Source organism: Aquarana catesbeiana, linkage group LG03, assembly GCF_042186555.1.
Source record: "Aquarana catesbeiana isolate 2022-GZ linkage group LG03, ASM4218655v1, whole genome shotgun sequence".
Classification (NCBI taxonomy): Eukaryota; Metazoa; Chordata; class Amphibia; order Anura; family Ranidae; genus Aquarana; species Aquarana catesbeiana.
The window spans coordinates 128,242,436-128,257,738 of record NC_133326.1 but is presented as its reverse complement, the minus strand read 5'-3'; the positions used below and the strand labels follow the sequence as shown (position 1 = coordinate 128,257,738).

Below are 15,303 nucleotides of genomic sequence, written 5' to 3'. Positions count from 1 at the left end.
TTTAAGAAAAGAATAAGGTAATTTTGAAATTGATGGCAGCAACACGTCTCAAAAATGTTGGATAGGGGCAACAAAAAGCTGGCAAAGTACAACCCCAGTTCCAAAAAAGGTGGGAGGGGGGCCATGTTTACTATGGTGTAGCATCCCCTTTTCTTTTAACAACACTCTGCAAATGTCTGGGACCTGAGGAGACCAGTTGCTGGAGTTTTAGGAGAGGATTGTTGTCCCATTCTTGCCTGAGCATATGCTGCTCTTAAACCTGGATATATCTTTTAGCATTGATGGTGCCTTTCCAGATGTGCAAGCTGCCCATTCCATATTGACTAAAGCACCCCCATACCATCAGAGATGTAGACTTTTGAACTGAGCGCTGATAACAAGCTGGAAGGTCCCTCTCCTCTTTAATCCGGAGGATGCGGCACCCATGGTTGCCAAAAAGAACGTCAAATTTCTATTTGTCTGACCACAGAACAGTTTTCGACTTTCCAACAGACCATTTTAAATGAGCTTTGGCCCAGAGAAGATGGCAGCTTTTATGAATCATGTTCAGACATGGCTTCTTCTTTGCATGATAAAGCTTTACCTTGCATTTTTGGATGGTGCGGCAAACTGTGTTCACAGGCAGTGATTTTTGGAAGTATTCCTGAGCCCATGCAGTGATGTCCTTCACAGAATCATGCCTGTTTTTAATGCAGTACTGTTTGAGGGCCCGAAGATCACGTGTATCAAATACTGTGTTTCGGCCACGGCCCTTGCGCACAGAGATTTTTCTAGATTCTTGGAATCTTCTGATTATATTATGTACTGTGGATGATGATATTTTTTAAGTCTTTGCAATTTTACATTGTGGAACATTATTCTGAAATTGACCGAAAATTTTTAGACACAGCTTTTAACAGATTGGTGAACCTCTGCCTATATTTACTTCTGAAACATTTTGACTCTCTAAGATGCCCTTTTTTATACCCAATCATGTTACTGACCTGTTGCCAATTAACCTAATTAGTTGCAAAATGTTCTTCCACCTGTTCCTTGTTATTACCACTTTGGCAGCTTTTTGTTGTCCTGTCCCAACTTTATTGAGATATGTTGCTGCCATCAATTTAAAAAATACCTTATTTTTTTCTTAAAATTGTACATTTTCTCAGTTTAAACATTTGATATGTTTTCTATTTTGTATTGTGAATACAATATGTGTTTGCCCTGGTTCACATTGGTACGATTTGACATGCGATTAGACATGTCAAATCAGCGGCAATTGCCGGCAATGGCACCAACCTAATTGGTGTGATGCTGCATTTGCGGTGCCGCATCAATTTCAAAAAGTAGTTTCTGTACTACTTTTTGCAATTTCGGGCTGCAATTTTCATTGACATCGGTGCAGAAACATCTGCACAGATGTCTCTGAAATCTCGGACGAAACCGGGACTGACATGCGGCAGTGAAATCGTGCGACTTCAGCTGAACTCGTACAGCTTCATTTCCGCAGCTCATTGTGAACCTGGGTTTTATGAGATTTGCAAATCATTGCAATGTTCTATGTACATATTTTATGTTGATTTTACACAGTGTCCCAACTTTTTGGAATCGGGGCTGTAGAGTTAATCTATTATCTCCATCTGGTAGAGTCTTTAACCCCCTCTTATTGTGGTACTCAAATTAACTTAGAGTTTACAGACTACTTAATTAAGACAGGTCTGCATACTCTAGCTTAAAGGCTGGAATAGCACTTCACTTAGAGATAAACAATGTTTGACTCTCGACCCTGTTTCAACGTATCTGTATGGGACATTTCTAAGTTTCATCTCCACCCTCTATGGCCAAATAGAATAGGAACCTATAAATTCATACTGTTTTATATGTCTAAAATGACCTATTTCTCACAATATCTAATGAGAAATTGAAGGATCACGCTGAGGTGGGGCGTGCCATCTTACGTGTAGTTTCTTTGTCTTTTTACAACCACTAATAGGAAAAGATATACAGTGCCTTTAAAAAGTATTCATACCCCTTGAAATTTTCCACATTTTGTCATGTCACAACCAAAAACGTAAATTTATTTTATTGGGATTTTATGTGATAGGCCAACACAAAGTGGCACATAATTGTGAAGTGGAAGGAAAATGATAAATGGTTTTCAATTTTTTTTACAAATAAATATCTGAAAAGTGGGACATGCATTTGTATTTACTCCCCTTTACTCTGTTAGGTACCTGGTAGTTGAGCCCAACTGGTAGGAGAAGACCCCTCTTACAACGCTGGTTCAGGAGCCACTGGAGTGGGAACAGTGGTCTCGTGAGCACAGTGGGTAGGAGTGCCTGGTGAAGGTGTTGCAGAGGTCGACACGGCAGCTGAGTAGAGATCCTTCAGGGATGGCTAAGCTGAAGATGCTGGCAGGCAGAAGAGGATCAGCAGACTGACAGGTAAGAGGTACTGAAGCAGCAACACCTGGAGCTGGATGAGAAGGCCGGAATGCAGCAATACAAGGCACAGGCAAAGGCATAGTCAGACAGTCCGGATTGGCAGGAGATCAGGCAGATAATGCAAATGGATAATCACAGAGCAGTCAGGCAAGCAGGAGTTCGGCAACAGGTCACAGGAAGATAGCAGAGTCAGGCAGGCCGGGTCGGATTGGAGATAGCAGAAGAGTCAGACGTAGCCGGGTTGATAACAGTAATAACAATCAGCAGGCAGATACAGGAACACAGGTACGGAGCTGCAGATGAACAGCACCACATGAGTGCAGCTGTCACACTTTTAAAAGCACCTTGGCACCAAACAGCGCTAACGCACGCGCGCACACAGGAGCGCGCCGGTGCACACCAGTGGGAGAATTCTGCTGTGTGACTCTGGACAGACCCCGCGTGCGCATGTGCGCACGCATATTCCCTTGAAAGGCACTGGCACGTCCCTGACATTGCCCCCTCCCAACAGGCAGCCTCCGGATGCCTAGGCAACTTTTTTTTGGGGGGTGAGCAGAAAAATAAGCACGGATTAAGCGTTTAGCATGGATATTACTGTCAGGTTCCCATGAATTGTTCTCTGGACCATACCCTTTCCATTTTATTAAAAATTGTACTTGCCCCAGTCTTTTTCTGCAATCGAGGATGGCTTCCACCTCAAACTCCTCACTTCCATCTACCAGGACAGGTTCGGGGGGCCTGGTACCCCTATCAGGGAAAGGATCAGGCACGGCAGGCTTCAACAGTGACACATGAAATACTGGGTGAATTTTAAAGGAATCAGGTAGACATAGTTCATAAGACACTTCATTGATTTTCCTTTTAACTGAAAAAGGACCAATAAACTTAGGAGCAAACTTCTTGGAAGGACAAATCAACTTAATGTTATTTGTAGACAGCCATACCTTATCGCCAAGCTGAAGGTTCAGATCCCCTCTTCTCTTCTGATCAAAGGTCCTCTTACTGTCTGCTTGTGCTTTGGATACCGCCTCCTGTAATACCCGGTTATTGTGGCTGAGAAACTGCAATGTGTCCTGGACCGCTGGAACTGAGGATTCTGGAAGAAAATCGGGTAAAAAGGATAAATGAAAACCATAATTGGCAAAAAAGGGGGACTGACCGGTGGCAGAATGGCTGGCATTATTATAAGCGAATTCCGCTAGGGGCAGCAGGGACACCCAATCATCTTGTACAAAAGATGTAAAACTTCTAATGTATTGCTCTAGAGTCTGATTTGTCCTTTCTGTTTCCCCGTTAGTTTGGGGATGATATGCTGAGGACAGGGCTAGTTCCATTTTGAAGATCTCACACAGGGCCTTCCAGAAACGTGAGGTGAACTGCACCCCCCTGTCAGACACTATATTTGCAGGGACTCCGTGCAGCCTGATGATCTCTTTAATAAACACACGGGCCGTTTTCACAGCAGAAGGTGTTCCCTTCAAGGGTACAAAATGGGCCATTTTAGACAGGCGGTCGACGACCACAAAGATCGCTGAACACCGTTCTGAGCATGGTAGTTCGACTATGAAGTCCATTACTATCATCCTCCAGGGTCTGTCGGGTACTGGTAGAGGTCTTAGCAGTCCCCTGGCTCGGTTCCTTGTGGTTTTATTCTGGATGCAGACAGGGCAAGAGCTGTCATACTTCCTGCAGAACTCCTTCAAATTAGGCCACCAGAACGTGCGTTGCACAAGTTCAAGAGTTTTACGGACCCCAAAATGTCCTGCAAGTGGATGGTCGTGAAGTAGGGTTAGCACCTTGACTCGAACATCTTCCGGAACAAAGATTTGGCTTCCTCTCCACAATAACCCATCTCGAGGTGTTAAGATGATTCCCTGGGGGCTTGAAGAATCTGAGGATGCTTCCCTGATCAGGGACAGAAGGTCCGTCTGAAGGAGTAAAAAGTTGTTTGCAGGCAGAATGGTATCAGGTAAGTCCTTAGGGTTGTCGAACATGCGTGATAACGCGTCTGGTTTGATATTGTTCCTGGCCGGTATGTAATATGGAAACAAAAACGTGTAAAGAATAAAGCCCAACGGGCTTGTTGGGGTTTCAACCGTTTGGCAGATCTCAAATATTCAAAATTTTTGTGATCGGTATATATTAATACCGGATGGACAGCGTCCTCTAACAGGTACCTCCACTCCTCCAATGCTGTTTTGATAGCGAGTAGTTCCCGATCACCTACGTCATAATTCCGTTCAGCCGGAGAGAGTTTTCGAGAGAAAAATCCCACAGGATGCATTAGGTCTTTGTTGCCCTGCCGCTGAGAGATGACTGCTCCCATGGCCACTTCGGAAGCATCAACTTCTAGGATAAAAGGTAAAGACGGGTCAGGATGACTGAGAATTGGGGCTGAAGTGAAGCGCCTTTTAAGTCTTTCAAAGGCGTCCTGAGCCTCCGGGCTCCAGTGAAAGCGACAGTTCTGTTTGGTTAATTGCGTAATGGATGAGATGATGGCGGAAAATTCCTTGATGAATTTTCTGTAAAAATTTGCGAACCCTATGAAGCATTGCACTCCCTTCTTATCCAGGGGAACTGGCCAGTCTAGCACGGTGGATACCTTCTGGGGATCCATTTTGATGCCGGTTGGGGAGATCACTAACCCCAAAAACTGAATGTCCTTCTGTTCAAATTCAGTTTTCTCTGCTTTTGCGTATAACCCGTGCAGACGAAGACGGCCCAAGACTCTGCGAACATGTTTCCGGTGTTGATTAAGTGACCCAGAGAAAATCAAAATATCATCTAGATAGACGATTACAAAGATGTCTAGGAAGTCTCTGAATACATCGTTGATAAAATGCTGAAATGTGGCAGGAGCATTACATAGGCCAAAGGGCATGACTAAGTACTCATAATGCCCAAAACGAGTCCGAAAAGCCGTCTTCCATTCATCCCCAGCCCGAATGCGGACCAGGTTGTAGGCTCCTCTTAAATCCAGTTTAGTAAAGATGACAGCAGATCTCAACTTCTGAAACAGTTCAGGTATCAAGGGCAACGGGTAGCGGTTTTTAACCGTGACTTTGTTTAGCTCCCGATAGTCCACACATGGACGAAGGGTCTGGTCCTTTTTAGAGACAAAAAATATTCCGGCACCAGCTGGGGAGGTAGAGGGGGGCGAATAAATCTTTTTTCTGGATTCTCATTATTATACAACTTTAGTGCTTCTTGCTCTTTTTCAGATAAGGGAAAGATGCTCCCGAAAGGAGTTTTGGCCCCAGGAAGAAGCTCAATTGGGCAGTCGTAAGGGAGATGGGGTGGCAAGGCGTCTGCTCCCTTTTTACTGAACACATCAGTAAACTCCCGATAAGCCTCCGGTATGGTTTGAAGTAGGTCCTGATCCATGTCCATACACAGTAAGGTGGCTGAAGATCTGGAGAGTTTATGTAAACAATGTTCTTGACAATAGGATGACAAAAACTCGACTTCACCGGTAGTCCAATTGACATGAGGGTTATGGGCCTGGAGTCGGGGCATGCCCAGAATAATCGGTAATAGCGGGGAAGAGATGACGTCCAAGGTTACAATTTCTTTATGCTGAGAAGAACTGGTGACAGGCAGAGGAAGGGTTTCCTGAGAGACTTGCCCAGATTTAATGTGGGACCCATCAGCCAAGAAAACTGAAAATTTATGCGTCTTGTCCTTGAGGGGAATATCTTGTTGGATGGCAAAGACAGAGTCTACAAAGCAACTACATGCCCCGGCGTCAATGATAGCGTTGACTTGGATTGTCTTTTCCTGGAGCTGTAACGAGAGAGGGAGAGCAAGTTGGGTTGCATTAGCGGTCAAAGCAGATAAACTGGCAGGAACAGAAAGTGGACACTTACGGGTCTTGGCCGGGCAGCTGTGCACATAGTGGCCTACTCCACCCTAGCTGCATGGGTTCGGGAGCATCAGGTGTTGCAGTGACCGGGTTTGAGCAGGCTGGGGGTGAGTAACGTGAAGCAGGAGCTGGAACTCTTGTGGTCATCCACACTGGGCTTGTTTGCTGGGAAGAACGTTCAGACCAACGTTCACGGAGACGACGATCAGTCTGAATCGTCAGAGTGATAAGATCCTCAAGGGTATCAGGCATACCAACCCGAGCGAGCTCATTCTTCAGGCCCTCAGACAAGCCCATGCGGAATTGGTGGCGTAAGGCTGCATTGTTCCATTGAGTGTCCGCGCTCCAGCGTCTGAAGTCCGTGACATAGTCCTCGGCCGGTCTGCGGCCTTGCTGGAGCGCGAACAGAGCTGACTCAACTGTAGCAGTCCGCTGAGGATCTTCATAAAGCTGAGCCATAGCCTCGAAGAAGGAAGGCAAGGACTGGATCTGTACAGAGTCTGTTTCAAGTAGACGGTGAGCCCAGGTCTGGGGTTCTCCTTGTAAGAGTGATATCACAAACCCCACTTTAGTAGCCACCAGAGAAAAGGTCCGGGGTTGCAGGGCAAAGTAAAGTTGACAAGCGCTGCGGAAGGCCCGGAACTTGGATCGGTCCTCAGAAAAGCTTTCAGGAATGGGAACCCTTGGTTCAGGTGGAAGCATTACCACAGAGGGAGATGAAACAGTCTGTGTTGGGGCAGCCGCTGAGGCGGAGGCCACGCTACCAGGGCCAGTAAGGTTCAGAACTTGTCCCTCTAATCTGGTGTAGCTATCCTGCAGAGTCTTCACAGCCTGAGTAAGGGCCGCAAGATGCGTGCAAATCTCCTTAATAGGGGAGGTCTCTCCTGCAGGCTCAGTCATGGCTGTTCGTACTTTTAGGTACCTGGTAGTTGAGCCCGACTGGTAGGAGAAGACCCCTCTTACAACACTGGTTCAGGAGCCACTGGAGTGGGAACAGTGGTCTCGTGAGCACAGTGGGTAGGAGTGCCTGGTGAAAGTGTTGCAGAGGCCGACACAGCAGCTGAGTAGAGATCCTTTTGGGATGGCTGAGCTAAAGATGCTGGCAGGCAGAAGAGGATCAGCAGACTGACAGGTAGGAGGTACTGAAGCAGCAACACCTGGAGCTGGATGAGAAGGCCGGAATGCAGCAATACAAGGCACAGGCAAAGGCAGAGTCAGACAGTACTTTTAAAAGCACCTTGCGCCAAACAGCACTAGCGCGCACACGTGCGCACACAGCAGCACGCCCATGACACCAGTGGGAGAATTCTGCTGTGTGACTCTGGACAGACCCCGCGTGCGCATGTGCGCACGCATATTCCCTTGAAAGGCACTGGCACGTCCCTGACATTGCCCTCTCCCAAGGGGCAGCCTCCGGATGCCTAGGCAACTTTTTTTTGGGGGGTGAGCAGAAAAATAAGCACGGATTAAGCGTTTAGCATGGATATTACTGTCAGGTTCCCATGAATTGTTCTCTGGACCATACCCTTTCCATTTTATTAAAAATTGTACTTGCCCCACACAGGAGCGCGCCGGTGCACACCAGTGGGAGAATTCTGCTGTGTGACTCTGGACAGACCCCGCGTGCGCATGCGCGCACGCATATTCCCTTGAAAGGCACTGGCACGTCCCTGACACTCTAATTACTTCAGAAGTCACCTAATTAGTAAAAAGAGTCCACCTGTGTGTAATTTAATCTCAGTATAAATACAGCTATTCTGTGAAGCCCTCAGAGGTTTGTTAGAGAACCTTATTTAACAAACAGCATCATGAAGGCCAAGGAACACACCAGACATGTTGGAGATAAATTTGTGGAGAAGTTTAAAGCTGGTCAGAGTTGATGGGAAGATGGATGGAGCCAAATACAGTGCAATCTTAGAAGAAAACCTGTTAGAGCCTGCAAAAGACTTGAGACTGGGGCGGAGGATCACCTTCCAGCAGGACGACTACCCTAAACATACAGCCAGAGCTATAATGGAATGGTTTAGATCAAAGCATATTCATGTGTTAGAATAGCCCAGTCAAAGTCCAGACCTAAATCCCATTGAGAATCTGTGGCAAGACTTGAAAATTGCTGTACAGAGATGCTCTACATCCAATCTAACAGAGCTTGATGGGCAAACATGTCAATCTAGATGTGCATAGCTGGTAGAGACATATCCAAAAAGACTTGCAGCTGTAATTGCAGTGAAAGGTGGTTCTATAAAATATTGACTCTCAGGGGGGCTGAATACAAATGCACGTCACACTTTTCACATATTTATTAGTAAACCATTTTGAAAACCCAGTTTTTCATTTTCCTTCCACTTCACAATTATGTGCCACTGTGTTGGTCTATCACATAAAATCCCAATAAAATACATTTACATTTTGTTGTAACATGACAAAATGTGGAAACTTTCAAGGGGTAGGAATGCTTTTTCAAGTCACTGTAGAATTTAGAATAGTAAGCAACCTGTCATCAAGTATATAGAGAATATTTGTCTCTATACAGATGCTTAGGGAGAACCATACCTAAGTCCCTCGAGGCAGGTTATATCAGGAGTGGTTGGTAGCAGTTAGCAGGATAAGAGTTGAGAAAAAAAAAGGTCACAAAATGCCTTTGTTGCAGAGGCTCTCCGTATTGTTAGACTTTTTTTGTAAGGAGCAGACAATTAAATTGATCTTGTATCCACAATAAAATGTATTTTATTGATGTAGTTTGGATAAAACACCATATCATAATACTGAATACTAGCTTTTAGGTGATAACTACATACAGTTACCAAATACTTTTTTGTTAAAGTGGTCCTTTAGCTTATTAAACTTTAACTTATAAAAGATGAGCTCTGCTGTTCATTAAATAAATGAAAAGCTAACAACAATTGTGAAAACAAATTATGAGCACTGAGTAACTCCTGCAATCCTGACGCTTTCTGTGCTCTCTTGTTGCAACACGCTGACACTTCATCACAATATGAAAATTTACCTTCAGATATAAAATTTCAAAATTGCATGCTCAGATAATTTTGCATAGGATTTCCTGTTGCAACATGACCATGCATGAACTCCTGTAACGTATCAAGGTAATATCGGTTAAGGGTTACATCATTTTATTCAAATGAACCAGTGTGCACTAAGATAGGGTGTGCCTGCTTAGGATTTATTTACAGCAATAGTGACGTAATTACTTGCCACTTTACAATGGAGCAGTTTACATGAAATATAGGATAAAGGGCCATCATACGTGGGCAGATCTTGATAAATGCTTGTTATTAAATCCTGCTGAAATTTCTTGGACATGACAACCAAAACAATTGAGTGCTATCCTTGATACTTTTTTATTTGCACTAACATTCAATTTTTTAGAACAAGCTGTTGGGGTATACCCCCTTCTACTAAGGTCTAAGCAGTACTAATACACAAAGTTTAGTCAAGCTGTCTATGTGCTACTTTAGACCTTGGTCACAGAATACATGTGTACTTGGCTCTGTACCATATATTTCAGGGGGAGGAGATATTTTTCTCCAGTCAGATTGCTTGTAAAAAATGATGGTTTCTTTAGTTTTTTATGTTTTGTGAAATATAATCAATATACCATTACAAAAATGTAACAGCTATATACATTGCAAGGACTCGGCAAACCTAACTGCAAATCTTTACCCATTTCTGCTTTGTAGATATTGATGTAGTCCTTCCCAGCATTTCCTGAAAGGGCCTGTCTTAGGTAGACCATACATGGTTTGAATCTCAGTGGGTTCACCAGAAACCAGCTGAGATTCAAACCGTGTATGGGCAGGCTTAATGTACCAAGTTTATTAATCAATCAACTTGGGTACAACCAGCATGCTGGGTTATACCAGCAATTATAACTAGCAGCTGCTATAGCTAGTAGCAATAATCACATCGTATTCTCCCAGCGGGGAACACAATGGCTCCGTGGGAGGGACACTTCCATCAACTCTGACTGTCTTAATGGGGGAATCAAATGATTTTCTTTTCTGCAACCTATGATTACATGAAAGAAATTCTCTCCGTGTATGGCCTGCCTTAGTTACAGTGTTACAATGATCAGTCCCAGTACTCTAAAAAAAAAAAAAAATACTGCAACCCCAGCATCCCTTTATGATCTTAGGGTATGTAGGGAAAACTTTTTTTTCTTAGCTTTGGATATAGCAGGGACGGTTAAAAACACCTCTTGGTTCATTTTTTACTGTCTGTGTCCTGTCTGGGAGGTTTCTTTAGCAATATGAAGTGAGAGCATATCGATACAAAGTGAAGAAAATTCCCATTTTAAACAACTGTCATCAGAACAGGTATCCCCCTTGGAAAGGAAAGATTTTTCATCAACTCTTGTTTTGGTGACAACTATTATAATGTTCAGCAAAACAAACTGAGTTTTTCCATAGAAAGCAATAAAAACTTATCCAGAACAAAAAAAAAAGTTTTTGGCTTTACACACATTTTAAATTCCAAAGGTACTTCACCAAGGATAAATACCCTACTACAGGTATGTCTGAAATTTGATTCCAAAATCTATACAGATCATCTGGGAATAGCTATTCGCACATTTTGGAAAAAGTTTAGTTTGACAGGAAAAGCCCCATCTCATTACCATACAATGAAGAGGGCAAGCTTCTAGATCAGGGGTCTCCAAACATTCTAAACAAAGGGCCAGTTTATTGTCCTTCAGACTCCAGGAGGGCCGGACTTTGGCCAGCAGGAGTGGAAATTGTCCTGGTATCAGTGGGAGTAAACATCTGCTATTAGGGGGAGGAATACTGCCCCGTCGTTGGTATCATAGGGAAGAATAGTGCACCATTAGTGGTGTCAGTGGAAGAAATGGTGCTTCATTGTAGGTGTCAGATAGCAGAATAGTGTCTCGTATCAGTGGGAGGGATAGTGCCCCAAGGGCTGGATAAAGGCAAGCAAAGGGCAACATCTGGCCCTCGGGCCACAGTTTGGAAACCACTGTTCTAGATCTATAACCCTTTGTTAGGACAGACAGTGTTCCGAAGCTAGTTTACAACTGATAACAGAGATTTGCCAGCACAGTACAGACAGGGTTGATTATGGCACACATTTCCCTAGCTGTCAGGAAAACAACCAAAGGAGAACTGCCAATACTCAGCAAGACCACATTGCGCGCACTTCCATGCGCATTGGCGCACGTATGGCGAATTGGCACATGCGCGTGTGCAGTGACACATGCAGAACATGATAGATGTTGGTGCCCGCTTGGCTATAAAAGACTGCTGCTTTGCTCAACAGATTGCTGGATTATCGTCAGCACCCTTGTGTTTGAGTACCTCTGTGTGTTTTTATCTCCATTCCTGGCTCTGACCCCTGGCTTGTACTACTGACAAGCCTGCTCACCTGTGTATGACGCTGGCTTGTATCATCGACTCTGCTGCTATCCAGTTCCTGCTGTCTGCCTCTGCTCCTGACTGATCTACCATGCACGAGCCCTGGCCTGGCTTCTGGTGCTGTTTCCTGTTTGCCCTGCTACCAAGTACGCCTGGGACTGCTGAAGGACATCTGCCTTATAGTGCATCCTGCTTCCATCCGGTGACCAGCTCTTCAGACTACTAGAGCTGGAAACCTGTGCTTCTTTGGGCACTGCATTCCCTGTACCACCTTCAGGGGTGCTCTGCACTCAGCTGCAAGGGGAGCCCTCTCAGCACTCTGGCCTCCGACCAGGTACATGACACTAGCCCACATAAACAATGAGATCTAAGAATGTTTTTTTAGTGCTGGAGTTTCCAGAAAAGCACATCTAAAATGTAAGCTGAAATTCCTAAATGTTTTTTGCTAAGTGAAATGGAACATATCAAATATAAAGATGGTGTTATCCCAATTTGGCTGCAAAAGTTGAAACAAACTTTAATTGTCTGTTTCAGCAGGTGGGCGCCCTTAAGGAATCTAGTATAACATTAGTTAAAAACAAGCCACATGTCGAACAAATCCAACCTTCTCATCACATTTAATTCAACATTTTCCATAGAGACGGTCAATGTTTTAACTGCATGCCATAGAAAACAAATTATATATTTGTATATTTAAGTGCAATCAAATACCACAAATCATGGGTACATTTTGGGGATTATTAAAATTCATTAATTTTTTCCACTAAACACATGTTTAATGGTTTGACATAAAACTTAGGGCTCTTTCACACGGGGCGGATCAGTGATGATCCGCCCCGTGAACACTCGCTTGCTCAGCGGGGATCGCTCCGCTGATCCCCGCTGAGCAGAAAGATGACAGGTCCATTGCTGCACACTGTGCAGCGATGGACCTGTCAGAGCGCCGCTCTCCCCTATGGGGGATCAGATGATGACGGACCGTAGAGTCCGTCGTCACCCGATCCGATCCAAAAACGGATGGAAAAGTAGGGTTTTCCTCCGTTACACTTTTCGGATCGGAGCGGGTCGGATGTCAGCGGACATGTCACCGCTGACATCCGACGATCCATAGGAATACATGTATGTCTGTTTTTCATCCGAAAACGGAAGGATGAAAAACAGACATACGGATTGTCCATGTGAAATAGCCCTTACAGTACATGCTTTAGCAAATCACCCATTTCTGGTTGGCAGATTCTCAACCCTATTATCATGAAATATTAACATATGAAAGTACCTGTTGTCATATTATGCTGACAGAAATCTTGGTCTTGGTGTGAACACAATCTATTGGAAAACAGAATCTGGAAAATACAAAACAATAGAAAGTACTTACCAAGTTTGTAGAATTTGCAATTAAACTATGATTCAGAACAGAAAATATAATTATGCATTTACTTGATACTAGAACTTGATGATGAGAGATACAGGTAAAGATAAATTCTACTCAAAACTAATATCTTGAAGGCTTCAATGGTAAAATGTTACTCCATTAATACATATCCATACCTCATCCTACAAGACCACAGGAAACCGGTCACTCATGCAACTTCCAACCCCACCACCCCTTAGAACGTGTTAAGGTCAGAAATTCACAGCACAAATAAAAATAAACTATGTTGCGCTAAAATTTCAGATAACAATATATTCAATAAAACATCAGCAGCCAGCACAATATTGAAGAAAGTCAATAAAAAATTATATATAGTAAAAGTGCAGCGCTCAGGTAATAGTCCCAAGAAATGATTCAGGAACAGATGGTTAAACAACGGTTCAATCCTTGGTGAGCAAAAGATAGGGAGACCCGTCACCAGAACCCAACACTACAATGCGTTTAATTCGCAGGTACTGACTGTAGGGAAATGAGTTGACCAATGGTCTAGGGTGGAAACTCGAATGTAGAATAGTATTACCCGCAGTAGGTTTCCTAAAAAAGTTTACATGATAGTAAATTACTGGAGTCTTTGTAAATTTCAACATCTAGGAAAGTGATTAGGAATTGGATAACATGGTAAATTTTAAATTAAACTCATTACAGTTCAAGGCAATCAAGAATTCATCCAACAAATTGGTTGGTCCATCACAGAGGACAAAGATGTGATCGATGTACCTGTGCCACATAATGACGTGGCACAGGTACATAGAGAGATCCTCACCCTCAAACATGTTTCGCTCCCATTCCCCCAGGTACAGGTTGGCATAGCCAGGGGCACAGCAAGTGGACAGTGGCAGATCGCCGCCATTACTAGTAAAAACAATAAAAAATAAAAGTCCCTAAATTTATCCCATAGTTTGTAGACGCAATAACTTTTGTGCAAACCAATCAATATATGCCTATTGCATTTTATTTTACCAAAAATATGTAGAGGACTATATATCGGCCTAAACTGATGAATAAATGTGTTTTTTTATATATTTTTTATATTCATTATAGAAAAAAGATACAATTTTTTTTTTTTTTTTTCAAAATTGTCGCACTTTGTTTGTTTATAGCGCAAAAAATAAAATCCGCAGAGGTGACCAAATACCACCAAAAGAAAGCTCTATTTGTGGGGAAAAAAAGCACACTAATTTTGTTTGGGTACAGAGTCGCACGTCCACGCAATTGTCAGTTAGGGCGATGCAGTGCCGTATCGCAAAAAATGGTCTGGTCATTCAGGGGGCAAAGCCTTCCGGTCCTTAAGTAGTTAACTGACAATTGCACAGTCATAAAATGCTGTACCGAAATAACATGTATTTTTTTCCCCACAAATATAGCTTTCTTTTGGCGGTATTTGATCACCACTGTGGTTTTATATAAACAAAAAAAGACCGACAATTTTTAAGAAAAACTATATTTTTTACACTTTCTTCTATAAAATATATCCAATAAAAAAAAATGTAAAGATCTAATTTCTTTTTTAAATTTAGGCCAATATGTATTCTGCTACATGTTTTTGGTACAAAAAATCCAAATAAGCATATAGTGATTGGTTTACGCAAATGTTATAGTGTCTATAAACTATGGTATATATTTATGGAATTTCTATTTATTAATTTTTTTTTAACTAGTAATGGTAGCGACTTATAGCAGGACTGCAATATTGCGGTGGACAATCGGACACTAACTGACACTTAACAAAGGGTTAACTGTGTGCCTAGCCAGTGTTTCTGTGTACTGTATGTGCTGTTTTTACCAGGGGAAGTGATGGACTTTGTTCCCTGCTTTGCAGGAAGAAAAAATCCATCCCTCCCTCCCTGTCAGAACTGAGATCTGCCTTGTTTACATAGGAAGAGCTCCATTCTGAGTCTCTGCCTGACGAACGGCGGATGCTGGCGGACATCCAGTGTCCGGCACCTGCAGATCAGCTTCTGCTGTGATTAATCCGAAAGTGAAGTCCACCAACATTCCAGAATACACCTCTAAATTTCATCTCCTATCCCCCCAAATCAATCCTCTGCTCTTCCCAAAAAACGCTAGACCTTAGCCCAGTTCGAAAATGAGTTTAACAAAGTAAACCGTTCTTTTCTTCCATGCATTTACAGAATTGAGCAAACTGTCTCATTTTTTTAACCACTTCAGCTGAGAAATCTTAAAATAATATTAATTATGACG

General features: G+C 43.2%; 1 protein-coding gene across 2 annotated transcripts in view; it reads right to left on the bottom strand.

Moving 5' to 3' along the window:
• NRG4 (neuregulin 4) overlaps positions 1-15,303 on the bottom strand; it is a 45,591-nt gene that overhangs the window by 17,679 nt on the left and 12,609 nt on the right. Inside the window, exons 2-4 of one of the 2 annotated variants that reach the window (XM_073619211.1) lie at positions 12,946-13,012; positions 3,368-3,519; positions 3,084-3,199 (exon numbers count right to left, since the gene is read on the bottom strand). In XM_073619211.1, the coding sequence (XP_073475312.1) occupies positions 3,084-3,138 (55 nt within the window). In that variant the 5' untranslated portion in view covers positions 3,139-3,199; positions 3,368-3,519; positions 12,946-13,012. The remainder of the gene's footprint in view (positions 1-3,083; positions 3,200-3,367; positions 3,520-12,945; positions 13,013-15,303) is intronic. The other variant, XM_073619212.1, reaches the window with a different exon arrangement.